The following is a 27,403-nucleotide window of genomic DNA, read 5'->3' on the forward strand; positions in this document are numbered from 1 at the left end:
CAAGGAGATCAGATCAGAAACAGCTTTAGAAATAATCAATTGCAGCTAGAGGGGTTCAGAACAGGGGAGAGGAAAGAGGAAAAGGGTGAATTATGGAAACAGTTTAGGGTCCCCAGCATGCCCTAAATACAAATGATTTCAAGCACGTCAATAGCTAAGAGGTTCTTAACAGTGCTTACATTGGATTTATAAACAGCACAGAATAGTGCTTCCATAAAATATTAAAGAAAAAAATTGTAAAAACAAACAAAATATATACATACAAACTCTCAAAATTCAGAAGAAAGTGCAAGTCAAAGGTCTTCAAAAAGATTTAGGCCTTCTGAATACTTAGATAGATTTCCCTTTAGCATTCAGTATATCAGCAATTCCAACAAGACCAGAAATCCAAAGAGCAAAACAATATAAAAGATGTCTACTACCACAGATCATTTATTTATATACTAAGTTAAAAAATACGAATATTTTATTACAAAAAGTTTATCAAACAACTGTATACATACAGTTCATATTGTTAAAAGCCAACATGTCAATTGATACTTTTATGTACATTTGATTAATAATGTCATACAATTGTAGAAAAGCATCACTCAGAAGAAACTGATTTGGCATTTGGAAAGTAGTTACCACCCTGCACTAGAAGAGACAATTAATACAGGAATAAAACATTTATATGTTACAATAAAAATACTTATTTGCTGTGATCTTTTAAAGCAAATGGATGCTTTCTTTCTCCAAGAAGAATCATTGTAAGTGGAGATTAAAGTGCACATAACTAACGCATTAATAATTCTTCAGCAATCCCATCTATCATTCTAGATGTTCCAAGCACATCACAGTAACATCAAGGATTTAGGACTTTTCTCCGTGGCTTAAACAGTAACATTTAAGAGAAATTCAGCTTTCTAAGCTAGATGAAATAATTCTGGTGTACAAGAAGTAGGGTACAGAAATTTGGAAAATAGTGTTTGGTGAAAAAGTCAGTGTAAATTTTCCCAGATATATGATTCCTGGGAAAATATTTTCTCTTTGAAAAAAAGATTCATAGTATTTCATATAACTGTGCACCAAACAAGCGGAGCATGCAACAGTATTTACATAACCATCCCCGCAGTCATTCTTTTTGGGCTACATATAACACAATTTGGAGCAACACTGTCTACTTTATGCATAAATTTTGCTGGCAATCTGGGGGAAGAAGAAAAATCTACTTTATGCATAAATTTTGCTGGCAATCTGGGGAACAAGAAAAAAAAAAATCACCAACAATGTGTTTACTATAGAATAGGGTCCTAAACTAGAAAAGTGCTCCTCAAAAAACATAGCTCAAAATATTGGCTTTGTCTCATTACAAGCAATATAATAAACCTTACAAAATATAACACAGTCAGTACTAGCAGAGCTGTCAAGGGCAATAATTTTAATAAATCAGTCCACTTTGGATAAAAGAATGCTTATGCATGTTACAATCTATTCAAAAGCAACAGCTGAACAGCCTAAATTTACATCCACAAAAGAAGCATGACATGCTCATTGAAAATGAAGTGAGTTGCTGGTAACTATGTTTATCATTTTTATCACACCAACTTATCACCAATGGAAAAAAATATCCCCCCCTCCCCCCCCCATTTTACAAATACCAGAAGTTCTGAGCCATTATACTTGAAGAGCATACTTCATATCTTAGGCACTGGACCCAATTTAGAGGTAAAATGTCTGTCAACTTGATTTAACATCCTCAGGTTTCTGAAGGCCATCCATATGACGTTTACATACAGCACTACAAATACACATCAGATACTGCTGTAAATTTATAAGGAATACAAAACACTATTAAATACAACTTTCACCCCATGGCACATCAAGCATGGCAATACCACTTCTTTCATATCTGGTTAGCAACAGTCAGTTGTGGTTATGCTTTATTGAATATTTTCCTTTCTGTAGCTGAGAAATATACAGCTTGGACTTGCTTCCATCTGGTCTTTTAAACCAAACTTCATCATGGTTGATTGTTGTAATTATGGCACTACAGAAAATGAGGGAAGAAAGGTCAGGGGAAGAAAAACAAGAATTTAGAAACCTCATAAGCTAATAAATAACCTCAAAACTGCAGCTATATTTCCATACAGTAAATGAAAATATGCATTAGTTGTAAATGCTAGGCCCAAAAGATACTGGCTCCATTGTAAGGATAGTTTTAACAGAATTCTTTGGTAACTGCATGTGTGCCTAGTGAAGGTATTGAATTTTTCAGCCATCTATCTGTTTTCTTCTCCTATGAGAAAAACCTCAACATGTACAAATATTTTAATTGTTTAAAAGAACAACAGTCACCCATAGAAAACACAACAACAGACTACCCATGGTAAAAACCAGATCTGTTGGAAAACATACCCAGAAATTAGTTCAAATACAAAGTATTTAGAAAAAAGTTAAACAGATTCAAGCCCAAGATTTAAAGCAGAAAAAGTATTCAACTGTTAGTCATTATACCAAGAACATAGGAAATAAAGTCAAAGCCTGATTTACTGAATCACTCTTACATGAACCCTGCTTTTATGCTCCTTGTGGTAAACCTTAACACAAATAGTGAAAACAACCCCCTCCCCATACCCCCTAGGAAAAAAAAATTCAAGTAGAACTGATGACAAAAAAAGGCTCAAAACCAGAGATTAAAACAGTTAATGGAAGAAAGATCTATCACATACTGACTGTGACAAAACTCCCTCCAGGGAACTCTTCAGCCTTAAAAGTTGCTGAAATCTTGAAAAGCTGGGAAGTTCCACTGTATGCTTGCCCTGTTAAGCATCGGCTTTTGGCTTTTGTCAGACACTGGATACCAAGATCTTTTCTTGGCCCGGTATAATTGCTATGTTCCGTTAAACTAATTCAGATTTTTTTAAATTTCAGAAAGAATATATAGTTTACTAAAATACGTTCCTGTGTCAGCCCTGAATAAACACTAAAATCACCCAAATCTGTTCCCCTTCACCATACACAGGGAAGAAAAGAAATAGCCAGTTTTCCGGTAAACTACTGCTATATCAAGTTAAAGTTAATTTTCCTGGGTAGCTGTGCATGTTCAATCAACACTGCACTTAGACTGATTTGCCCCATTCAGTAAGAGTAAGATATAAATTTAATTTTAAATATTGTTTTAAATATACCCATCTTTTAGAATTTACAAATATAATCCATACAGAGAAAATACGTTTAGATACCTTAAACATTCAACCAAATTTGCACTGTAATATTTAGACCATTCTCAAGTAGAACCTTTGTTACGAAAAGGAAATACTGTAAAGAAAGTTCCAACTCTTTTCTTTCAGAGCATTAATCAACTGAAAACAAAGCTCATCTTTAATGGTATAAAGCGTTTTTCCATAATAAAGTATTTTTGGATGGGCCAACAGATCAAAATCTCAAAGCAAAAAAAATCCCAAGATACTAAAAAAAAAAAACGAAACCAAAAAAAACCCCAAAACCAACTTACTCAAAGGCTATTCAGAAACTAGTAAGAGCTTAAATTGTTAGTGAGATCCTAACTTGACAAACACCTCATTACCTTCAGTGAAGTCCAACCTTTACTAGCCTCTCTCAGAACTCCAGCACTCAACCTTCTTTGATAATGCCTGTCTCCCAAGGTGAACTACACATGTTCCTGAAGTGGCAGTATTTCTAAATAAGCCTTATTCTTCAATGCCATCATCCTATCTAATGCTTAACATGAATGTACAGAGTTGCATAAACTGAGTTATCTTTACCTTGTAGGACATTCATCTTTCTTATCAATGCATATTGTCTGTCCACGTCCATACCACTCTCCATCGTAATAGAGTCTTCCTTCTTCAGATCTAGCACTATGTAGATGCTTTTCTATTTTGACAGGTGCTAAAATGATCAATAAAATAATTTAACATTGACTTGGCAGAAGTCAGTTAGATGTTTAAATACACTTTCATCAAGTTATTTACATAGAATACACATTTTTTTCCATTATCAAAAGTAACCTCTCTCTTAATAATTTCAAGAATGCAAGAAAATTGGAAGCAAGATACCTTTTTATTTCCAGTCAGATAAATTAAAAGTTATATTTCCATTTGCTGATAGAAGCTATCTTCCCCACAACCTTCATATCTGTGATATGAATTTTCACAAATCAACTAATGCAATATAGAGAAGACTTCAAATGGCAGAACCTGAAACCTCTTCATCAGCTCATTACCACAACATGCAGGTAGCAATACATTGCTAAAGAAATACACCACCTGCTTGCCTCCGCTCCCTTTTCCTCCTTACTCACCACCTCCAAGTATTTGATTTTACCTAGCATTAATGTGCTTCTCACCTCAGTGCCAAGTATCAATTACCATTCCTTTCCCATAGCTCTACTTTTTCAGGGTTGTTGCTTGCAGTGAATGTGAGCATTGTTTAGAATGCACACCTAAGGTCCAGATGCTCTCAGTTTCCTGCCTCATCTTGTGTAAACACCAGCATAGCTTGCTAATATTAATTAATGCAACCACTTTTAGAAGTTTAAGGTTTTGTTGACACATGAAATCTAGAAAATTATCAACACAATCATCAGCAATCGATCTACAAGTATCAGCACCTGAGAGAGGGTAAAGATAAAAGCCACATCTTCCAGCTACCTCACCCCACCCTCCATCACTATACCAGGGATAAAATAAATATGATCTGCCTAGATGGAGTTTGCATCGTTGCACACAGCAAGTTCTGTCTTGTGAAGCCAGACAATGTTTACTTACGTTCTGGCTTTACTCTGTGTGGCCCCAGTGTAGCCATTGCCTTGAAACACAAAAGAAAATGAAGTTAGTCAGCAAGCATAGTCTTTTTTCCTTAACTGCTGGATTTAATTGTGAAGTTATGTGCAGTGTAGCTCAGGATACTTGTTTTCACATGCAAAAATCACAATCAGAACAAATCTAAAATAAAAGTGTATTCAACAGTGACTTGGTAACCAAATAAAACAGCATTTTGAGGGTGGAAAAAATCACCTTCTTTAGTAAGTTTTGACTTCAAATAACTCAGGAGGTTTTCTAAATTAAATCCTCAAATTTGCTGTTACGTAATTCCATCAAGAAAATACAAAATTACATTAACTCATTCTGAAAAACAAAATGCTATATGAACAACCTACTCTTTTGATTTATATGTTATAAGCTCACAAATTTTCTCTCAGGCAAACTCTAGATTACACATAGTATTAAGGTAGGTTTAAAAAAAATTCTAAGAGTTTTTTGGGGTTGGTTGGTTGCTTGCTTGCTTTTTGTTTTTTTTAAATTATTTCCAGAAAAGGCAAAATCCCCAGTAGATTCTGGGTTTGTTGCTATTGCTTAAAATCATGTTACACTACAGGAAAGAAATTGAGGGAAAGCTATTTTGTGTCTGTTCATCTGACCTGATAGGAAGAGAAAAGTCAGACAAGTATTCACATAGACATCACATTTTACTCCTTGTTTAGGAAATACGTACAAGTATAAAAGCAGGATGGAAACTGACTCAAAGCCATTTCCCACCAAGTTTCTGAATTCACCTCAGTAGTTTGCTATTCCGTAAGCTGGGAAGCACTAGGGTACTAGCAGAAATTTTCTGACTACAGGTGGAAGGCAAGGGTAGCGCTTCATTACAGCAAGTTACTTCAATGATATGACAAAAGGCACTCTGCACTTAAAAGCTGGATTTATTTTTTCAAATACATCAACTGGTCAAACAAATTTTTCTTCCTGAAAACCCTCATTGTCTTATAATCAGGGAAAAACCCAGCATTTGACTTTATTAAAAAAAAAAAAAAAAAGTATAAGAGAGGTCAAAGCATAGAAATCTTCTTAAAATAAACTATTTACTATGTGAAAACATACCATATGATATATATTTAAAAAAATCTTAATTTAAAACAAAATCCTATCAAACTATTCTATCATAGTTTCTACCCAATTATGCTAGACTCTTGAGAAAGCAGACCCTCTTGACACAGGCTTTAGGCTCACTTTATCATGGAAAATGATGGACTACCCATTTCAGAGATAACCTCTTTCACCACTTTATTGGATTCCTCTGCGTGATTTGGGTAGAATCAGAAAAAGTATAAATAACATAGCTTGAACTGGAATGATTAGCTGACTACTAAAGAAATAAAAATCTATTTAGAGTTTTGATCATGTAAGAAACACATTTACATATTTTTAAGATGCAAAAGGATTAGACAAGAACCCAAACCCCACAGCCCCTGGCATTCAATCCTTTCATCTTACCTTCCTTATTGTTGTCCAGTCTTCAAGTATATCAAGGTCTTGTAACATATAAACTATATAGGGGCGTGAAAAGTTAGGGAAAACTCTTTTAAACAGCAATAATAAAAATACTCTAATGTTTGTAGAAAGATATTAATAGCTCTGTTCTGCCCATCTTTCACAGAAAGAACACCTACATGAAGTGAAAGCTCAGCAAAGATAAATGCATCTTTGAATTATGCAACCTAGAAGTACACTTTAAAATTTATTAAAAGGAGGTAAGTAATAGTATGTAGATATTCAGACTACTGGAGTTCAAGAGGAGGATGAGATAAACAATTGTGATACAACCATTCTATCCCATTCTATTTGAAATACTACAAATTACAATTAAAATTCACTGCAATTTCAATATACCACTGCAAATCAGCATCTACACTAGTATCAGCTTTAATAAAATCATTATTTTTAAAGTATTCTGCATGATATTTCTTTGACAGAAAAGTGTAGACAGCACCACATCTCTGAATATCAAATATTCAAAAACCAGGAAGTAGAAAGACAAAGCCTCTTCCTTGAACTATCAACTGTAAAGTAAAAATTGTGTATTAGAACAATACATGAACTTCAAAACAAAACTCCACATAGCACAGTTATTCCATTTCAACAGTCTTCAGTTTTTATTTTGTTTCTCCCCATTTCAACTCTGAAAAACAAGTTTAGAAAAAGGTGCTATGAATGTTTAAAAACTAAATGCCCTAAAATGGGATATGAGAGCTTTAAATTACATACCATTTGAAATTTTAAGAATCTTTAGCCATTTTCAAATTTGTTTTCCTCTAAATAGCAAAGAATTACAAATCAAAAGCCATGTAAAATTTCTACATGTTTGCTTTACACAGATGTGTACAAACTGACAAATTCACAACTATTTTAAAATCATAAGCAAAAAGAGCAAATTAATTTACTTCACAACTGAAAGTATTTTCAGCCTTATGAATTGCCTGAAATTGCTGGGGTTTTAGACCTAATACTATATTAGTATTTTCTGTTTGGAATGTATTCTAAAATGTCAAGGTAGCTCATAATTCACAGAATCTGATGCTATTTATATGGACAACCTGAACACAGGGATGACTGAGAGCTATAGAAAATACACTTTCACACAACCTGGCACTGAAATTACTAAAAGGAGTTAAGAAACTAATGAAGCCAGTTGTACCTGCATTGTTACTACCACTTGGCTTTTAAGCACTAGTTAAAAAACATCTCTACTAAACTGAATTTATGACACATCCTAATGGAAAAAGAGGCTGATTTGTCCTAATAATGACATCTGGAGTGTGTTCCAGTAAAAACCATCCTGAAGAAGGGTGTCCCAATGATGACAGTTTTTTCAGAAACTTCTTCCTTCCCACCTTCTCCTAACATTATAAAACCTTGTGGAAGTAGCTGAATTTTTTGCAGCAGCTTAGCAATAAAAAATGGCCTTTATAACGTATCATGTCAATACTTAGAAGTTGGTCTCTTTTAGGTAGTCTGCATGATTCTGGCAACTTCTAAGCCATCACATCGCTATCCTATAAAAATCTTAGACTGGGGGTAGGAGTAGAGAGAACACTCAGTTTGCAAAGGAATCTCCTTCTTTCTCTGGAGAAAGAGGATACCGTCTCTTAGGTATTATACCTTAAAAAGTTTCAGCTGCACAGCATGCTTGTCAATAGCTATGAAGAAGTCATCAGTGCAAAATTCTTCAATACTATACTCGCTCTACAGGAACCCCAAACCCACAAACACCCCCCCCTCCTCCCGCAACCATCTCAGTTCTTGAAATTTTAAACTTTTAATCAAAGAGGGTTCTAAAGTCTACGGAATTGTTAAGAAGTAATAAATTGAGGTAAAGATGTCCCAGTAGGGAAAGCAAAGCTGTACAGGAAAAGTTACACAAGTCAAGTTATACTTTGCAAACATAATGCCTAACTTTTATATGCTTTTGCCTTAAAGCTGTATTTTTTAAAGAGTTAGAAAAAGCAACTTTTAGAAATATTCTCTATATGACACTAGTAGTTAGATAAGAGAATCTTAATTTCAATTTTCATAATGGGATGTGTCAACATGGTTTCTCTAATCTGAATTAGAATAACATCGGCCATGCAAAAATCAATTTTGAGAATGCATTATCACTCCAACTTTTATTAATTAAGTATTTAATAAGACTAGCTATAAAACAGTAAACACTACTAGAAACAACAATGATTTCGGTAAAAGGATATCTGATACAACAACAGGTTTCTTCTTATCTGGACTAAATGGATCCTTCCTTTTCTTCCTGGACTGTAGCTCATCATTCCACAATTCTGAAAAGACATAACAAGAATATGCTACAAATCAGAAACATTTACATGTTTAGCATTTTTACAGCAGAAAACATTGTCCAAAAATGAAAAATAACACACTTTCTGGTGAGATGCTGTTTCTGAACAGAATGAAGGTGTTACATGATTATGTAGTCATAGATTAACACCCTCAAAACACACAAGTGATGCTGAGAATTACTGGAGCAAAGTTCGTTTTAAGCTTAAATTCAACCCCCCACCCAAAGTCTGCAGCTGAATAGCATTCTACTGGATAACCTGAAACTCACTAGACATGTATGTCTACAGTCAACTAATCAGTAGCTACCAGAAGATTAAAAAAAAACCAAAACCCAACAAAAAAAGCAACACCAAACAAACAAAAAGCACCCAACAACTTTGAATTTCCATCCACCTGAGGTAATGTCAATGCTATGCCTGTCTTCTTCAAGTCTTCTAATCTTCTCTTCTAGTTCACTTTGTACAGTATCATACAACAGAAGCTTTTCACTCTAAAAAGGCAAGAAATTACACATTTTTACATTACTAAGTTCTATCATCTAAATATATATGACAACAATTTAAAGCCTCAGTGGAAGGAAGGTAAGAGTACCTCTAGGTGAAAATTTTTCAGAAGCCATAAAGCATATGACATTTCCCCCATCCACTTTCTTAGCATGAGATCCTAACTCCTTAAAGACAGCACGCTCACTTGGCCTAAGTGTAAATATAGTTATCAAATATCAGTACCAAGAATAACTAAGTATATAAAAGCATGCAGCTAGATCTCCAGAATAACTGTTTGTATTTTGACACAAATACAGTATTTTCCTTTTGGATAGCAAAGATTTATTCACAGTGAATAACAAAAGTAGTGACCTCTATGCCATCTTTCATTACAAATCAGAAAAACTAATGTTTTAATGGAAAGCTTTTTATTAAGCTGCCTCCAATATTAATAAGCCTGCAGTCTTTTATAGAGAATTATCAGCTATTACCACAGTATTTATAATTGTCTCTTTTCATACATCTGAAAAATACCTTCCCACAGAAAAATTTATGGAGTGTATAAAATAATCTAGATAGTTATGAGAGCAAAATTGTCTACCTTAAAGCTGTGAGAAACACTTTTTCTAAAGCAGTGCTTTAGAAAAGTTAGCCAGTTCATCCTATTAAAAGGCAATTTCTGATCCAAATAGATTAACATAATGCCTTCAATGTTAGATGTATCATTACCACTTTTTATGTACAAACAAAACCACACTCTGACGTGAACTTGCTACAGCATTTTGTGCAGTCTACACTTTCTTCCATCTCTTAAGTGTTTCAGAATGAGAAAATCAACTTTGTAGTAAACTGCTCTCAATTACAGTCCACCACATAGGACTGATACCAAAATTACATAGTGTCTATATAGATCAGTTACCCTTTTAAAGGCAGCATCAAAAAACACTAACCTCTCTAAACCAGTAACTTGGAATTAAGCTGAGTTCCAGCCTCAAGGAAATAAATTTACTGTTCTTTCATAAGCTTGCACATTTCCCAAAACACAAATAGGAAATACAGCTGATTACTACATTTTAAAGTTAATTTTCATTGAGCAACTTCTTTAACAACTCTAGAAAACAGAGGGCTTGGACTTACTGAAAAAACAGCTTAAGCAGCACAAGTCGCTGCCTCTAGCTATTTGCTACTATGTCTCTGCCAGAAGCTGCAGTCCCTAGAGCCAAGTCAGCACATGTCTGTATCTCAACTGCTTCTGTCCATAGCATAGCATACTAACAGAAACTTACCTTTACCAATGTTTGAACTAGTATGCTGGAGTGAAGCAAAACAGTTGAGGAACAAAGAACCCTGTTCTACTAAATGGCTGTCATGTTTACCATTCCCTTCAAGTTACAAAGTATTTAAATTCCAAAGACCTCCTTTCATATATTTTTCAACCCCTAATTGTAAAAAAATTTCCCAGTAGAATTGAAAAGATGGAAGCCTCTTACATATACCTGAAATGTCAAATGAGTGTTATCTGTTCTGAGACCATTTTAAAGTTAAATAGTGTTTGTGTTTAGACATCTGTTTTGCTTCAAGCACTTGGTGACAAATAAGGTGTGAAAAGCTGTTACAGGCATCAGAGGCATTCTTGCTGAATGGTTATATTTCAGTGGAACAGTGATTCTACAAGCAGCACTGCTGACTTTAAAGAGCTTTTCCCCAAAGAGACCCTTATTGGATGGTGAATATTTGAATTCTGAAGGTTTCACAGTAGAAACATAATAGTAAAACAAGGGACAAGGACCACCTTAAAGAGAAATAATATATAGCCAAAGCAAATCATTCAATCATGGATGAGAAACCCTGCAAGTTCTACAGGATTCTGTCCAACCTCAGGAATATTCACAGGAGCAAAGACAGTCAGTAATGAGTGGTCCTTCATTACACCTTGTTCTTTCCCAAGGCATCAAGAAAATGGCAATTTTTTTAGAAGTCCACATGCATATTCTTGCTTTACTGGTATAATAGGAGCCACAGACTTCAGGAATGTAGTGAACCACTCATAAGAAAACACCTTTAAGCAACTGTAATGGGGGGCTGAGGAGTACTATGATGTAAACATCAGGATATAAGCAGCTATGTTACAGCATTGGACATACACATACTTGAGCATCTGTATTATGGTATCTAGTAGTTAGACACATAATCAGGAATGCTTATGTTCAAGGAGAAAAATATATTCTTCCTGTAACTGCTCTTGAAATGACAACTCTATCACTGGCTGTCCAAGCCATCTTAAAAAGACATTATTATTACTATTATTATTGTTGTTGTTGTTAAAATGTAAGGTGCTTTGTGCTAAAATTATGTCAGATATTTTAGTTACTGTCCTTTGTAATCTTTTTATAACAAAGGTAAAAAAAAAAATCATGTGGGAATGCGAATAAAGTAAAAAAAATCATGTAGGAATAAGAACCTGCTAATGAAAAATAAGAAACCTTAGCTACACTTATATGTAAAGCCAAACTAATATAAAGCTAATTTTTATATACTTTGAATAACCTCTTACGTGAGCTTAAATATCACAAGGCAATTGCATTCAAATAGCAAATAATAGCAATAATAAAAACATGCACTGCACTTGGAAACCATGACACACAGTAAAGTTAGATGAGATTAGCTATCAATGTAAAATAGCTGGCACAACCTCACAGTGCTGTCGAGAGGCTTGAATTTCACATTCATACTTGTTCTTCACAGATTCCAGACAAAGCTCTCTATAGATACCTGTAATCAGACAAATCACAGCAATATTACTTTCCTTAGTATATCTGATTTCAGAATTCTCTTTTAAGATTGCCTGCAAGTCCCAAAACATGTACATACTGGAAAGTACAGATATATTATATTGGGCATGTACAGTGGCTGGCTGCTTTACAGAGTAAAAATAAGAACAAGTAATCTCTTAAAGAGTTGAGGAAAAAATAAATGCTATTTTAACTTTTTCCCCTATCAGTCAACAAATTACACCAGCAGTCAGGCTAACTTTAAAAAATAGGTCTATTTCATATTTCTGATCAAATTGTCCTGTATATCCTCAGTTTTCAAAACCATGAAGTACTAATAGCCTCTTCTGTTTTCTAATTAGAGTTGTAAATAATGTTTTAGAGTTTTTAAATAGCTAGAAAATTGAATGAAAGAATAAGCTTTTACAAATTAATATTTGGAATAAGGCTTACTTTATAATGCATGACCTTAATAAATCACCTCAACTAACAAGACTGTTCCATTCTTAGAAATAGCTACCTTGTGATACAAAAGATACTGCTTCTGAGTATTAGAAGCATTTCTTATGCCTTTCTGAAAACGTGTCTACTAAACAGACAGCTGAAAAAATCTGAAAGGTATCTGAAACGTAGTATGTGGCAAGTACAGATAGAACTTGATTTAATATATTCAATGAATTCAACACAAAATACTTAAATTGTTCCAGATCATCATCTTGAGGAGTTAAGTTTGCACACACGCTGGTGCTGCCTAGCAACTGAAGAACTCCCCAAAACAACTTCCCTTAGAATTCAGTTGACTATAAATTAATACAGTACAAGAGGAACAATACTGCCACTGGCAATTCCTCTGAAAAACAAACCACAAAATATTATGTCAATCATCCTTCTGCTGCGAAGTCACTTTTGATCTAGAATTCAAAATGTTCTTCTTACATCAGTATGTCAAGCTGGTTTTTTTTTGTTTGGTTGGTTTGGCTTTGGGGTTTTTTTGTAATATTTATGGCTGGCTGGCATATCTAGGTCTACCAATTTATAATCACTGCTTACTTGCCTGAAATTGAGCAGTACCGGTATGAATAATTCTAGAAGAAACAGTTGTATTCTTGACTTGCTGAAATAGTCAAGATCCAAATTTTGTGTGAATAGTGCTCAGTGCCTTAGAAAGCAGAGGAACACAAGTTTCTTTTCTACCCCAGATGCAATTATATCCATAGTTTAGCTAAACATAGTTTAGCTCTTTCTTCTTTCACCCCTTCCTCCCCTCTCTCAGGTAGAAGTAGGTCCTTAGGGGTTACCTGCTGGAGCTCAAGCCCTGCTACTACTCACTTCTCTCAAGGCTCTCAAACAGTAAGAGCAAATAAGCCTGTTCTGCAGTTTCTTGCTGTCATGGTTTAACCCCAGCCGGCAATTAAGCACCACACAGCCACTCACTCACTCCACCCGCAGTGGAATGAGGGAGAGAATTGAAAGGGGGGGGGGGAACCAACAAAAAAAAAACCAGTAAAACTCGTGGGTTGAGATAAGAACAGTTTAATAAGACAGAAAAGGAAGGGGAAATAATAATAAAAATAATAATAATAATAATAGAATATACAAAACAAGTGATGCACAATACAATTGCTCACCACCTGCTGACCAATGCCCAGCCAATCCCCAAGCTGCTGTGTCCCCCAGCCAACTTCCCCAGTTTATATACTGGGCATGATGTCATATGGTCTGGAATATCCCTTTGGCTTGTTTGGGTCAGCTGTCCTTGCTGTGTCCCCTCCCAGCTTCTTGTGCACTCCCAGCCTCTGCTGGCAGGTCAGTATGAGAAGCTGAAAAGTCCTTGACTTATTATAAACATGCTTAGCAACAACTAAAACATCAGTGTGTTATCAACATTATTCTCATCCTAAATCCAAAACACAGCACTATACCAGCCACTAGGAAGAAAATTAACTTTTTTCTGGCCAAAACCAGGATACTTGCTTTCTCTGGAATAATTTTATCAAATCTCATTCAGTTGAGGAAAAAAGGAAAAATAAAAAAAAACCCCTCAACTTCAAGGAAACTTTTTAATTTTCACCCTGGGCTCTTTTTACATTGGAACATGGATCTTCAATGCTGCTGAAGACAAATCGGGAGAGCCTGTAATATTCTGCCTATCCACACCCACCTACATGAAAGCACTTACAGCCAGCCACATTTAAAACTGAAAATCAGAAGCCTGGATTAAGGTTGCTTTTATATCAAACCTTCTGCAAATTCATCTGCAAACCTTCTGTGAAACCCAAGTGGGCTACTTAGGACTAGTCAAGTAAATTTGAGTTAAGATCTTAAACCACAGAAATTCTGGTTCACCAGCTGAGGAAAAGCTTTATGGAGAAGACCAGGAGGGAGTGAAATGCAACAGACCAAAAGATTTCAAATTCTCTTCGTAGCCTGAAGTCAAAAGTACCAATGATGACATATTGAGTAGCACTGAAGTAGCACTAGTACTACAAAAAGTATAAGCAGGCTTGCCATTTTCCAGTTTGCCTGCACCATGCTTCTGCTGAATTTCTTAGAAAAGACATTAGCATAGCTTCTCTGGCTGGAGGGATCATGACTATCTGCCTTTTGGCTCTCTGACAGCCTGTGTTAGGTAACCCCTAAACACCTGAATTACTCCTAAATGAGTTGAGCTATAACATGAAAAGAACTTACAATAGGGAAGTACAGAACTTTGTCTTCCTGTAATACCACCATTCCATATGACTGTACGGTTGTATCCCAGAAGAAGATAAAAGTTCTTGTCTGCTTCTTCCATGAGCATAAAAGCCTATCTAAGCATTAGTTTTAATAATTAAAATGCAGCTTAGATGATAAAGCTGCTAAGGACAAGAGTTGTCCTCCTTCCCCAGATGAAACCGGAGGATGGGAGCAGAGGAGTAGAAGAAACAGACTAGAAGAACAGAAAAAAACATGATCATCTAAGATGATCTGGCAAGAACTTCATGACATAGCACCTACATATCTCTTCATTTCAACACTGACCAGTGCGCAGACTCGATCCCAAATCTTCTAATAAAAATTATTACTGTTTTTAATTCAGTATGTTTGTGCTTACTACACACAGACAGACAGCCATTAAATGAAACATTAAAAAGCCATATTTTTAGTGTCATGTTATTGGGCAACTTGTGCAAAGAGGTAAGCAACCTATTCATTTTTACTTGAAAAATATTTTACATTTAAAACTATGCCACAGTATTTCTAACTTTAAAACACTCTCCTTCAACAATTCTAAAGCAAAAAAAAAGACTGACCTTAAAATGCATAGCAAGTTTATACTGTTGAAACAGCAATACTCATTTTACATGCCTACCTGCCACCTTGGTTCGGATTTGCATATTTTCTTGTAAAGCTGCCAATGGTTCTAAATATTCAGGTGCTTTTCCAGCTATGACCTCTTGTAGTTTTGCATCCACTTGGCTTAATCTTTCTTTGTAAAGTCTTAAAATAATAGAAATAAAAAAATATGTGTTTTATTTAAAAGCAAACACAAGTTAGAATATTTGTAAAAGAACTATTATTCTGCATCTCTCTGTTAATGTTATGGAACACACACTGAAGCAAAGTTAAGACTTGTTACCATTTGAATTTTCCAATACATACTTTCTTTTTGAACAATATTCCTCATGTCTACTAAGCGTTTCTGAAAAACACATGCAGACAATCAGAAGTGTAAAAAGTAGAGATAAAGTGAAATGTATCTCCATGTCTAAGGAAGAAGAAAAAAAATCGCAGAGCTGTTAATAGGATTGAGACAGAGTAGGAGGTGAATCAACATGGAAGAGGACAGGAAAGGGTGCTACAATACATAATAACAATATGGTTACATCATGGGAGAGAAAGACATTTTGTGGATAGAAACACCCATTCACTTTCGTGTTCACATATCTGCTCCCACCCTACCATAAACCAAGGAAAAAGAGAGGCAGGCTCATTTAATCTCCTGTGAAAATCCACATATTGCATACTATCACAAATATCAAGGGATGATTTGTAATTGACATCTTCCATTCCTGCCAAAGCGTATTTAAAATATTTTTACCTAGAATTCACTTCTTCTGTAAAAGCTGATATTTGCTGGCAGACAATGAAGAAATCTGCTTGCATTTTGAAGAATTTAATGTAATATCAATTACAAGTATTTAAATCACAATAAAGCTCCGCTCTTTGTAACTGATAACTTAAATATAGTGTTCAATGGTAGAATCATCAATATAAACAGTTCTTCCTGTTCTCATTTTTTACCTTGCACCCCATAATCAAAAGCTGTAGAATTAAGGCAAACGTACAAACCCTGTTGTATGTGCTAAGAACACATCAGATGTTATCTGTTTACACAGATATATCTTTGTTATATGGGTTTATACAGATATAACAGATGTCTTTGGGACAGGGACGCTGCTTTTTTACTTGTTGAAAGTGCGTAGGTTAAGTAATGAATTAGACAGCAGAAAGTTCATATATACTGATACATCAAGACCTCCTTGAGAAATACTTCCCATTCATCTGCCACCAGCCTGCTCATCATTTTACTTTGATGACAACTCCATAGTTCAAGCACATACACCTACCTAGCAATAGTCAGTGATCACTCCCCTCACTCTTACCCGCAAACTGTTAAGAGTATGATACACGCAATCTGTCCTGCAGTCAACTGACATAGCCTGCAGCTGATCGAAACCCCATTTGCTGGGCTCAATCCTTGATGAGCATGCTATGCACACAATGGTTAACACAGCACTACAGCAGAATTATTTATCTAGAATATAAGCACAGGTGCACAGCACACGTGACTGGGTGGATCACTAGCATTCGATTACACAGCACCAAGTTCCAGCTCCATCAGAGCAAGCACTTAGGGACTGGGTGCTGCTAGCACTTGGTACCACGCAGCAGTTGATGGACTAAAACTGTTTATCCAGTACTTTCAAACAGTGATTTGCCTAAAATGGGTAACTGCTATCAACCACTGTAAACCCTACTTATCCCATTGTATCCAGTTTCCCTGAAAAGGAAGAGGAGGCAGACGCAATCACTTCATCATCTCTGCTATTGGTTGTGACTAAACATCCCATTGTTTATGCATCTTTTTCTTCTTTCCCAACTTTATCACGCCCCTACTCACTCATCCTTCTTCCATCATTCTAATGCTTCTCCCAGTATTCCCACCATCACAGTTATTCCAGCCCTACAAACATCCCAATCTCTCAACTAACCAGTGCCTACACAGTGCCTTCCTCCTCATATAACACAGCCTTACCACCTCCCAAACACCATTCACAATCCCTAAATCCACCGAAATACTTGCTTCCTTCCTCCCAAGACCACCCTCCTTCATATTCACCCCTTAATGGTTTGTTTCCGCAAACTGTTTTCAGTCATCCAAGCTGTCCAACAGATGGAAGAGTAGGACTGAACTCAAAAGCCGGCAGTTTTCCAAATGCCAAACCTGTCAGTACTGACTGGCTCCAATACTCATCAGTTGGCTCTATTTCCCAGGTTGCGCCATGCTCAGCCCAAAGAACAACAGCAGGACAAACAGTCTTCTCTAGACACTGCAGCAAGAAATTGCTTGTTGGGCAATTCTTTCCAGACCCTATTAGATAGAACTCACAGCATCCTGTTCGGCAAAGCAAATTGTCTCAGTTCTGCAGTAGAAAGAACTATCTCACAATATAAACACGCATCTGAACTGTAATGACACCTGACTAGATTTTCAATTAAAATACATGCCCAAGAATAGACAAGGTCTCCTCAAAGTTTCACTTGTCAGGTACCTGATCAAGTTAGTTGACAGATTACCACCTATTTAAATTGGAACAGATGCATCTAGCTTGTCTGGGCATGTGAAAAAAGCCAACTTAAAATACATACAAAAGACTGGCTCTAATACAAATGAGATTCACTTCTGAGTAACTGTGGCTATTAATTTTCTTTTCTAATTACTAGCTCTTTACTACTGATATGCATATTATGGCAAACTACAGAGAGCTAACAGTATTTTCATTTTTTTTTAGTATTGGCAACTGTTTTGCAGTAACCACAAGAAACTTTTGTTGGTACCAACTATAAAAGCTGCTGTGATACCCTGCAAAAAAAAACCCCTAATTTCTTACTTAGCAAAGACAGTGCTTGAGTCTGTCCCACATATATAAAAGGATGAGAAAGATCTTCAATAACTAAATAAATAAATCCACAAATTTCCCTAAATCACAATTCCTTGGTTCTGCTAAGGATTTTGATGCAATAGACCCACACTAGCCCTTCACTGCAACAACACTTCAAAACCTTTCTTACAGCAAAAGAGAGAATAAATAAATAAATAAATAAATAAAGGTATTCTGGAGCAACTGCCTGCAAATACTTTCAGAACTCCCAATCCTTATTCTTCTCCAAAAGTAGCATCCACATATATGAAAGACAAGAAACACCAGCTGCACACAATATTCTCACAGAATGGATCCTCAAATGAGGCACTTAAAACATTAAAATACTTACTGATCTTTAAGGTCTGTAAATTGCTTTTCAAGATTGGACATTTCATCCAAGCACTCCATTCTTCTTCTTTCACAGTCCTCATCATCCATTTCTAAGAATAAACAAAAAGGTAATTTATTTTGAGCAATGTAACGTACAACCAAATAAACTGGATATTTTGTTTCTAATTAATTTGAAGCAAGCCTGAATTTTAGCCATTATATTACAGCAGAATATGAGAAATCATTTGCCGTATAAACTACAAAGTAAGAAACTTAGATCTAATTCTAGAAGAAATGCAATTTTTCTTCCTCAAAACAAGAAACAACATCACTGTAAGAGTTCGAGTGGTTAAATTTCATGACTGATAATACAAAGTGTACCTCAGAATGTGTGAAACAGAGAAACTAAACACTGGATACCACAGGAGACAAAAAGCACCATTAAGCATGAAGAGTTATTAGCCACCACTGAAAATTCAAGTTTATCCTGAGTTAGTATGAGCAAAAGTAATCCCTGCAAAGCAAGCACAGTTCAATGTTACATTTGTCATATAAAATAATGTGCATCAAAAAAAAAAGAAGCAACACTTCGTTTTGAAAACAGGTTTCATCCTGTTCAATTGGGAGAGTTCTCTGAAGCTGAAATATTAATGTAGAAATATCTGTTCATCTTAATGACTGCATTTCTAATGAAACACTTCTTAACCTGCAAAGTCTAGAATTTTGCAGAAACTTGATTTTATATGCTTTAATTTAATTACTCTTGCTGCATAAAACTCTTTCCACAGTTTTTGTTTCAATTTATATTCCTGATTTTTTTTCTTAATTTACCTAGTGCACATAACTGTAAAGTATAATACATACCCACTTTTTGGCCAAAAGTTTTACCACTTGCCATAGAGAAATCTGATGTTACTAAACATCACTTGTTACCTCCACTGCCTTTTCTTAAGAGTAAGAAACAGAAAAACTATGCTATAAAATTCTTGACTCTCTCCCACCTTTCCCAGAAGAAAAGGCAGCTTTGTTAAGCCATATTCAGAAGTTAGAGATGTCCTGAAACTGCTTTATAGCAGCAGTATCTCCAGGAATTAGCTCTCTACAGTTATGGTACAACTGACCAACTACCAGCCAGTAGAAGACATGCAGAAGAAGGGATGGCCACGCAGTCAGGAACTGGCGCTGAACTGGTACAAAGAAGCCAAGTGTTTGAGAAGCGGCTGTCCTAAGGAGGCCATATCCATCTAAGCAGTTACTCTGTCAAGAAAAATCCTAACTCCTGACAGAAAGGCAAAGTAGGATCCTGAACCAAGCAGAGACAGCCTGAACTCACTCCTCTAGACCATAAACAATCCTCAGCCTTTTGCTTCTTCCTCACTCGCATTTTTCCAACAGACACAGTTAACTGCTCTATGCCGTCCCCTACACAAAGTACAGAAAGGAGCACGCAAGTCTTCATCCTTACTGTTGCAAGAATATGGCAATTTGCAAAGGCGATGAGGTGAAAGGAGTAGCTTCAGGGCCAGCACAGCTACTTTGGCGGATCTGATTAACTCAGATCTTCCACTTAGACTTCTCAACGTATGAAGTTTTCTGCACATGGCTTCTTCCTGAAATTATTACAAGCTTTTAAGACAAAAAACTACATTAGCCCTTTCTGCCTGGATATGAAAACTAGCAGGCAGTGGAGCAGTATTAATCTGTATTACAACGGTACCTACGAGTCCAAATCAGAGACCTACTGCAGTTTGTCATGCTACAGTTAGTACAAGCAAAAAAGAGTATGTAGAAAGTTTTAAAACATGATACAACCTGAAGTATTCGAAAGCAGAATGAGAAAATTTAAAGACAGAATTTCAAAAAAATACACTGAATGCTTAGCACACTGGGGAGGGTGAGGGAAAAGAGTATCAGGCCATTAAGAGATACTATTTTATTTTAAAATACTGTTCTCAAAAGTAAGGCAGATCCTGAATCCCAGAATAAGGCTGAAAATTAGATTAAAGAGCAAAGTTTTATTTGGCTGTCCGACGTAATACTCAAGCCAAAATTGATTAGGCAACTTTCAACTTGGCCAGATTTAAGGAATGTGGCAGTCAAATTACTTGAAGAGTTGTCTAAAGCATTTATGTGCTATAAAAATAAAGCTTCTTTAAAATTTGAAGGCACCTCCCTGTGAAGCCAGACAAGAACAAGCACTGGCATACTGATAGGTCTCCCGCTTCATTCCCAAACTCAAATACATGTTTCAGATGTGTTCAGCTACGCTTTTGGTTCTAAGTATGTCTTAGTAAGGAATTAACTCAGAAGCTTTTCCTTAAATTAACATGTATTTTATTGTTTGTGTAAATTTAGGGACTACAAATCAAAGAAAACAGATTCGAACTGTAACCTTGGCTGAGGATCAGTGCAACACCCACTGTTGGAGGGGAAGGGGACTGCATCTTAAATTTTAAACTTGTGTTGCAAGGAAACTATAATGCGTTGGTATTGGAGGACAGAGCTGACTCTCTTGTAGATACTGAAATAACACATAGCTCTCTCCAATCTCCCCTCAGCTATGTATACACTCAAAAGTCTTTGACCTTCTGCCTAGAAGTCTACATTCTACCCATCATGCATACTGAATGGCAATTCACATGCTAAGTCACTCTTCAATTGTTTTACCTTTATTCTGCCTCCAGTAAGATTCATAAAAGAATGAAGATTTTCAGAGTCCTGAAATATCTTTAATTCCCCAGTTATGGAACTTCTTCCCCGTGGCCTTAAACAACATACAGATTGGGGAATATGCAGTACTGAAAAAGTAAGAGGTTTTAGGATCAGATCTCATGGCTTTCCAGTCGAAAATTTACATCACTGGAGGTAGAAGAGTCCTCATTTCAAATTAAAACACTTGCTAATAGGCTCATCCTGTCTCAACACTTCAGATTTCCCATAAAGTTTCATAACGCACAAAGTATTTAGGGTATTTTTAAACACTTCCAAAATCACAGTCATTCTTTTCCTACTGTATTCAAGCAGTCCAACTCAGTAACTAGGGCAGCCCAGTTTAAAGACAAAAAACCCCATAGTACTTAAAACGTAACAGTGCCTAAAATAGCTTTTTTTAATAAGCTGTGGGCTATATAAAGCTCTCTAAAAAATAGCCAAATTCTCATCTGGGATGGTGAGCATAACTTGTGGCTTTTTTATTCATCTCCAATATGCTATCCTATATCCTGGTCAATAAAAAACCCAATACTAAATACAAAGCAGCAAGAGAAATTGAACAGAAACAGTGCCAGCTCTCAAGGGCAAGTTATGCTTCTTCTAACTGCACCTTCCGTATTCTCAGGCACCTACTGGAAAAAAAAAAAAAGAAGGCTGAATGCAAGTAAAGCAAATGACAAATTTAACAAAAAAACTCCTTTCCTTCAAAATCTTCTTTTTTTATTATTACTATTTTTAATTAAGACTTATTTCTTGTGGTGCTAATCATCTTATGTCTGTAGGAGCAATATACTTCCATGGAGTACATTCATATTTGTCAAGACACCGAGACAAGCATGTAATTTCCTGTAATCATCTCTTTTTAAGTGCTCCCTTAAAAGCATTTCCTCTGTGGAATGCAATAGAAATTATCTGGAGAGCTTCTTGTATTGTTTTTAAGAAACATTCACAGACTACATTCACTTAAAACACAATTCCCCCTTCCTACCCCCTAATCCCAGAAGAAACCAAGACAAGGGCAAGACAACACAATTGCTTGCCTTCAAGAAAAATCAACCAAAGTGTCTTTGAGGACATGTAAACGTCAAAGTTTTCTTTAAAAATATCAATTAGTACAACTACAAATGGGAGAAAAGGCAAATTTTGAAAAAGAGCAAACTTCAAAGCTAGAACTAACAGACATTTCTCTCTTCACCAGTCAGGGAGTTGGAGGAGAGAAAGAGTTAAGTTTACATCTGTTATACCAAGCTCCCTTTCTCACACAGAAAATTACATTTTTTTAGACATAAAGATTAGCTAGAATAAAAGATGAAGAAAGGGCATTCCCAGACGGCACCTAGCTACAATACAAACTGGAAGGGTAAGATGGGCTAAGTAAGCAGTGGTTATTGTTGCAGTGCTGCCCCTGGACCTCATTAAGGAATCCTTCACAACCCTGTGCCTCACCCACCTACTGCCCAATAAGCTTGTATGTTCCTCCTTTGCACTCTCTCTGTTTTCCCCTGAAAGATGTAACAGAGTATATCTGTATATCAGAACTTCTTGAAAAGCCGCCTCCGTGAATTTCTTATCCAAAATACAGTATTCCCTTTTTAGTCCATGTATAATTCTGATAATAAAAAAACTGAAGCATGCTTTCATAAGTCACATCTGAAAGGAACAGAGCAGGTTGCTGTGCAAACAAGGACATAATCAGATATGCTCTTCCAACTTAAAACATGATTACCTCCAGCTGCTTGCCCTGGTACCCTCACTCAAGTTCACCTTTTTTCCAGCATAACCACCAGCATACACAGATGCTGCCTAGTTTAGGTTTCATCAAAACAACACGAGACAGTTTAAGCACATTTTTCTGGCCTTATTTTTCAATGGAATCACTTTGAGAGAACAAGGGTAAGGAAAGACTGATCAGCCTTACTCGGCAGCAGATCTGTAATTCTTATCAATATACTCTCCAACTACAACAGGCCAACTGTTTATAAAAGCTGTGCACACATTCAAGTTTCAGTACAGCATAGCTTTGAAGCCAGTCCCGTGACCAGTCCAGCTTATCAGGCACTGGGTCAGTTTGCAGCAGTTTTGGTGAACACAAACCTAGTTATTTTCCTATCGAGTTAAACCCATAGCTTCATTCCACATACTTGTCAAATGTATTCCAAAATCTATGGTGAACACAAGGGTTTGAAACAATGACTTGTCCTTCAGGCAGCTTCCAACCAAACATATTCAATTCAGGCTACATAATCTGAAATAAACCCTAACTACTTTGGAGATGTAGGGGCCTCAGCACTACCTACTCTATTCTAGAATAAGAGCTACTTATTCTCTATTCTTGTTTTGCTAAATCAGTCGCTAATACAGACAAAAATAAAATCACTATGTTTATAACAATTTTGCTGACTCTTTCAAGCCCATACCTGGATGTGGTCCACAGTTCACTGATTGAAGAGATCTCCTGTGTAGCATTGCATTAGATAAGAGAAGCAAGATCTTCCCTCAGATGAGGGAACAGCCCAGAAGTAAAGAACTCCCTGCTCCAGGAGACTTCTTGTCTAAACCCGTACAAATCATTAGTCCCAAATTCACAACAATGTGTAGGTGTCCAGTTAACTGATTTAAGTTGGAGGTGTTCACATATTCTCACAAAGTTGCAATTTATGACTTCTGCTGCTATCGAACTGCAGTTATCTAACCACTGGTTTACACAGTCCCCAGTGCCTCCCATTTACATATCAGATTCTTCACTGAGATGTTTTCACTAGGTACTTCTTTAATGGGTTGTTCTTCTGACAGCTTAGCATACAAAGGCCCATCAAGCATTGAAGGCAGTGCAAGAAAGGGGACAGGAAAGCACAGCGTACCAGGAACAGTGGGTAAGGACTAGAGGCAGAACAGTGGCAGCCAGCAATCCTATCCAGGTGGACAGCCACGGACCAGCAGCCTAACTTGTAAAATGGGGTTCAATCAGCAATACTTGCCAGCTCAAAGGCATAGGGGACAAGAAGGGGAAAAAGGAAAAATATAAACCAAAACACAGGAAGCTCTGTATAAACCATGGGCAGATTACCTGGATTTATGGATCAACCATGGCCTTTACTGGGGGACCAACTCTGGTGCAGACTTAGTATTAACTCAGATCAGGGTCTAAGGGAGTGACTATACTCTCTCCCAGTATGGCAGCCACACTTTCCCAGCACCACTAGAGTCTTCACTCTACTTTTTGCAGAGTCAGCTTGGCTGTCTCTGTACCACACCTGTGGGGCTCCAGCAACTTGCTAGCCCATGCACAGCCCAGACAAGGGCAAGCTCCACAAGCCCACGTAGAACCACCATAGGAGGGCTTTCCCCAAACTGCATCAGTCACTGTGAATATAAAAGCTATAGGATTTAACATTCAAGATCTCCCAGATCTTTTAACAACAAAAATGAAGAATTAACTGTACATTGAGGACTTTAACACACACGGATAAAACAATCAGAAGGCAACATATGTAAAAATATAATTTGACAGCTGCCTAATTTGTCAAGTTCATGGCATTCCAAACCCTCCACTGTGCCAAGCCCAGCACTTGTGCCACAAGTCAATGTGCTAGTACAGGCATGGGACAGAATCCCAGCAGACCACTCTAAATCACTTAAGATGCCAGAAACACACATCAGGACAACAACTAGCACTGAACACAGCTACTGTTTTTTCAGCTAGCCCTTCTAGTGACAAAGATCCTGCTTATGGAACTTACTTACTTATAGGCCCCAGTGATTCCAGAGTAGCAATGTACGAATCTGATGATCGGTATGTTTCCCAGTAAGTGACCATTTTATAATTTATCCCTTGTAATAACAAGTGAAGTTTGAGCAGATAATAACCTTCTTCTAACACAGTGGAAATCGAGTATTGAAAAAGTAATCCTTTAAAGCTGGTTTCACCTACTAATATCATTCAAAATCTACAGTCCAGAGAAAGCTATGAAAAAAGGAAGGGACCTTCAACAGAGCAGAGGTTGAAATGCTTTGCAAAGGAGGCCAATGGTACTGACAGGGCTTCCAATACCCCCTCAAAGACAGGCCTCAAAACATCTAACTGAAACTCACGATTTTGCGTATGAGGAAATACGTACGTGTATACATATGTACACACATGTATGCCTGTATTTCGTGTGCAAGCATGCACATGCATGTATGTACGCCAAGCCTTCAAGTGCAGACCTTAGCGAGCACCCCCCGCCCTGCAGGCCATGCACTCAAGCCCAGCAGGGCACAAACCACAACCCGCGGAGCGGAGCGGCCCGGCCAGCCAAGCCCGGGTGCCAGCCGGCTCCGGAGCCGGCGGCTCGGGCCGAAGTGGGGTTTCCGTGCCCATGCGCCCCGCCACGTCCCTCCCCGCCGGCCCGAAGAGGAGCCGCGGGACCGGAGCACGGGCCGGGCCGGGCCGGGGGGCGGGGTCACGGAGGGGGTGGGCACCGGCAGCCACCGGAGCCGGGGGGCGGGACCGGTCTCTCCCCCGGGGCAGCGCGCCGGGCGCCGAGGCAACGGCCGCGGCGCTCCCCTCAGAGGCGCTGCCCTGCGGGCGGCCGCGGTACCTGAGCTGTCCCCCTCCTCGGACACGGACGAGCTCTCGGTCTCCTCCTCCTCTGAGCTGCTGCCCTCGTTCTCCCCGTAGTCCACCTCCATCTCATCGTGGTTGTTCTCCTTCTTCTCCCGGGAATGGACCGGCATCGTCCCCGCCGCCGCCGCCGAGCCCTGGGACAGCCCTTCCCGCCGCCGCTCCGCCGCTGCCGCCGGCCCCTCCGCTCCGCCCCGCCTCTCCCCGCCTGCGCAGCCTACCCCGCCCGGCGCCCTCCGCGCCCTCCCATTGGCCGAGCCCCGCCAGCACGTCGCGCTAGCCCGCGCGCGGGGCACCCTGGGACTTGTCGTCCGCCGGCAGCGGCGCGGAGGAAGGAGGCGGCGCGGCTCCGCGGCCGTGGGGGGGCCGGGCCGGGAGCGAGGGCTTCCCGCGCCCCTTTCCCCGTCCCGGGGCACTCGCGGGGCTGCTCGCCACTGAGAAGCTCTGTCGCGGTCAGGCAGAGTTGAGAGCGCTTCGCACCTGCCCGCGTCTCCCGCGGGTGGCCCGGGCGGGGGAGCGGGCCTGCGGGTTCGACCGTTGCCGCGCCCACGCTGCTGCCCAGGAGCTTCGCATCCCGGCAAGGCGTCCCTCGAGGCTCGGCACCTCCCTCTCACCTTCCCGCTTGGGCTCCAGAGGACAGAGGTCCCTGTGAATAGCGACCTCCCCACCAGAACCTGTTTCTTCCCCAGTTTCACGTTCTGTGATAGGCTTTAAATTAAATCAGACTTGACTTGGTCCCCTAAGCTGACAGCAACCATGGAGAGCAGATGTGAGAAGGGACTAAATGGATACGCTGCAATTTGTGCAGGGTTGGGATAGGTTTTTTTGGCTTTGAGTATCGGTACTTCTCTGTTCATTCACCGATTGCCGTTAATTGTGCTCTGTAAGATGTACTGAATACAAATGATGCTTACTGTAGCAAGCTGTCCCAACTGTCCCCTTGCTATGAGGGACTGATTAGCTGCACTTCAGGACATACGCATGCACAGGGAAGTCCAGCAGGGATCGTCAGGAGTCACAAAATACGCAGCTGGTTGTGGCCTGCAGGTAAGCATGGGCAGTACCTTTGGGGCAAAGGTGAGCCTGCTGGTACAGCACAGGCTCACTTCTGAAGTCTGGGCCAGGTGAAGGAGCAGTAGAGAAGCACCGTGTGTCTCAGCGACGCAATGTGCTGCTCCAATGAAGTTAAGGTTGTATTTGCATGGCAGCAGCAGTTCTTCATTTCGAGAGATCCAGAGTTAGTCACTCCCCGCAGTCTGGAAAGATGTTATACAGGTTATATTGCGAGGCAGTTAGTAACTTCTGAGCTTCCCTGTGGACTTCTACCTCTGTGGCAAGAGCTGCCCACCTCGCCCACAATAACCATCACTGTATGTTAGCCACTTCTTTTCTCCCACATCTCTCTATATCCAAAGCAACTGATTTCCCTGTATCTCCACCAAGAGGAGTGTATGTAGGTATACCACCTCTTCACCAAAAACACCAAGAGAGAAATATTAGACAAAATTAACACCCTCCCATCCTTCGCTGTGCAAACTCCTTCCCTTCTCTTTCTGTCGTCTCTGGCTTTGTAGCCAACCGGGGACCCAGCAGAACCTGGCGTGCTTTCTCCACACCCATGGCAGTTTTTATAATTTTAAGTATATGACAGGAAACACCCATGATTTCTAAAAGAACTGCT

At 38.4% G+C, this 27,403-nt stretch overlaps 1 protein-coding gene across 2 annotated transcripts; it reads right to left on the bottom strand.

Annotated features, from left to right (window-relative positions):
- Positions 1-414: 414 nt before the first annotated feature.
- Positions 415-25,921, bottom strand: BRMS1L (BRMS1 like transcriptional repressor). 2 transcript variants are annotated; one of them, XM_075030259.1, is made up of 12 exons: positions 24,864-25,415; positions 21,075-21,205; positions 19,873-20,017; positions 18,427-18,517; positions 15,242-15,369; positions 11,811-11,890; positions 9,027-9,123; positions 8,531-8,614; positions 6,279-6,343; positions 4,773-4,812; positions 3,768-3,894; positions 415-2,029 (listed from the first exon to the last, which is right to left on the bottom strand). In XM_075030259.1, exons 1-12 carry the CDS (start codon positions 25,057-25,059, stop codon positions 1,906-1,908), a joined length of 1,308 nt encoding a protein of 435 aa, XP_074886360.1. In that variant the 5' UTR covers positions 25,060-25,415; the 3' UTR covers positions 415-1,905. The 2 variants fall into 2 exon arrangements, with proteins under 2 accessions (XP_074886360.1, XP_074886361.1); XM_075030260.1 differs by lacking the exons at positions 19,873-20,017; positions 21,075-21,205; positions 24,864-25,415 and adding an exon at positions 25,700-25,921.
- Between the last annotated feature and the right edge of the window lie 1,482 nt (positions 25,922-27,403).

The sequence above is a fragment of the Buteo buteo genome, chromosome 6 (genome assembly GCF_964188355.1).
Source record: "Buteo buteo chromosome 6, bButBut1.hap1.1, whole genome shotgun sequence".
In the NCBI taxonomy this organism is placed as follows: domain Eukaryota; kingdom Metazoa; phylum Chordata; class Aves; order Accipitriformes; family Accipitridae; genus Buteo; species Buteo buteo.

Excerpts from the sequence above, each read along its gene's own strand:
- BRMS1L (XM_075030259.1), bottom strand. The coding sequence starts at position 25,059 with ATGATATTAGTAGGTGAAACCAGCTTTAAAGGATTACTTTTTCAATAC. Across the intron at positions 15,370-18,426 it reads TTTACAGACCTTAAAGATCA|ACTTTACAAAGAAAGATTAA; the intron begins GTAAGTATTTTA and ends TATTATTTTAAG. Across the intron at positions 3,895-4,772 it reads ACACAGAGTAAAGCCAGAAC|CACCTGTCAAAATAGAAAAG; the intron begins GTAAGTAAACAT and ends TGATCATTTTAG.